Genomic DNA, 994 nt, shown 5'->3' on the forward strand with positions numbered 1-994 from the left:
CTCAACCTGGAGGCCCCGATCGAGCGCGTGTGCGGACACGACACGCCCTTCCCGCACGTCTTCGAGCCGTTCTACAACCCCGACAAGTGGCGCTGCCTGGAGGCCGTCAAGCGACTCGTCAACTTCTGAGCGGGAGCGGGAGACGATTTTTCCGACGATCGTCGGTCATCGTCGTGTTTTGACGTGTCGTCGCTACCGTTCGGTAACGGCGATGTGTCGTCGCTACCGTTCGGTACGCCGATGTGTCGTCGCTACCGTTCGGTACGACGATGTGTCGTCGCTACCGTTCGGTACGCCGATGTGTCGTCGCTACCGTTCGGTACGACGATGTGTCGTCGCTACCGTTCGGTACGAATGTGTCGTCGGAACCGTTCGGTACGACGATGTGTCGTCGCTACCGTTCGGTACGAATGTGTNGGCACAGGTGAATCACAGCTGCAGGTGAGTCATGGGGTCAGGTGAGTCACAGGCGCAGGTGAGTCACCACGGGGAAGCCCCCGGGTGTGACCAGACGCGCCGTGGCTGACACGTGGGGTCGCTGAAACAACCGTTCAGATCCCGTCGTGGGGATTCAAAAACCTGGGGACATTAGTGTAGCTAACGTTAACTTTTTTATCGGAACTACATCGAAGATGTGAAGATAAAAAGAATGTGTAGACCTAAGGAGATTTCTGGGAGAACACTGCTCTTCCTCTCTCTCTGAAAGAATCACAAACACCGTTCTTCCTCTCTCTCCGAAAGAATAACAAACACCTTTCTTCCTCTCTCTTTCTCACCGCACTACTCTTTTACTTCCCTCGTGGTAGCTCGCCCTCGCACGCGTGAAATGTAAAAAACAAACGAAAAAAACATCAGTTCTCTCTCTCCTCCCGCAGTCATACAAACCGCATCGATGCCCGAAAGCTAAAAACCCCCTAAAAAGAATAACAAACAACAAAAGAATAATAAACAACAACAAAAGAATAATAAACAAACACCGATCTCTCTCTCTCTC

The 994-nt window shown here is 52.4% G+C and overlaps 1 protein-coding gene across 1 annotated transcript in view; it reads left to right on the forward strand.

The window, feature by feature from the left end:
* Positions 1-390, forward strand: part of LOC106820083 (2-oxoisovalerate dehydrogenase subunit beta, mitochondrial-like) — a 3,303-nt gene extending 2,913 nt beyond the window's left edge. Inside the window, exon 5 of the mRNA XM_014824643.1 lies at positions 1-390. Coding sequence (XP_014680129.1) covers positions 1-129 — 129 coding nt within the window. The 3' untranslated portion in view covers positions 130-390.
* Positions 391-994: the final 604 nt, after the last annotated feature.

This window comes from Priapulus caudatus, unplaced genomic scaffold (assembly GCF_000485595.1).
Source record: "Priapulus caudatus unplaced genomic scaffold, Priapulus_caudatus-5.0.1 Scaffold6464, whole genome shotgun sequence".
Classification (NCBI taxonomy): domain Eukaryota; kingdom Metazoa; phylum Priapulida; class Priapulimorpha; order Priapulimorphida; family Priapulidae; genus Priapulus; species Priapulus caudatus.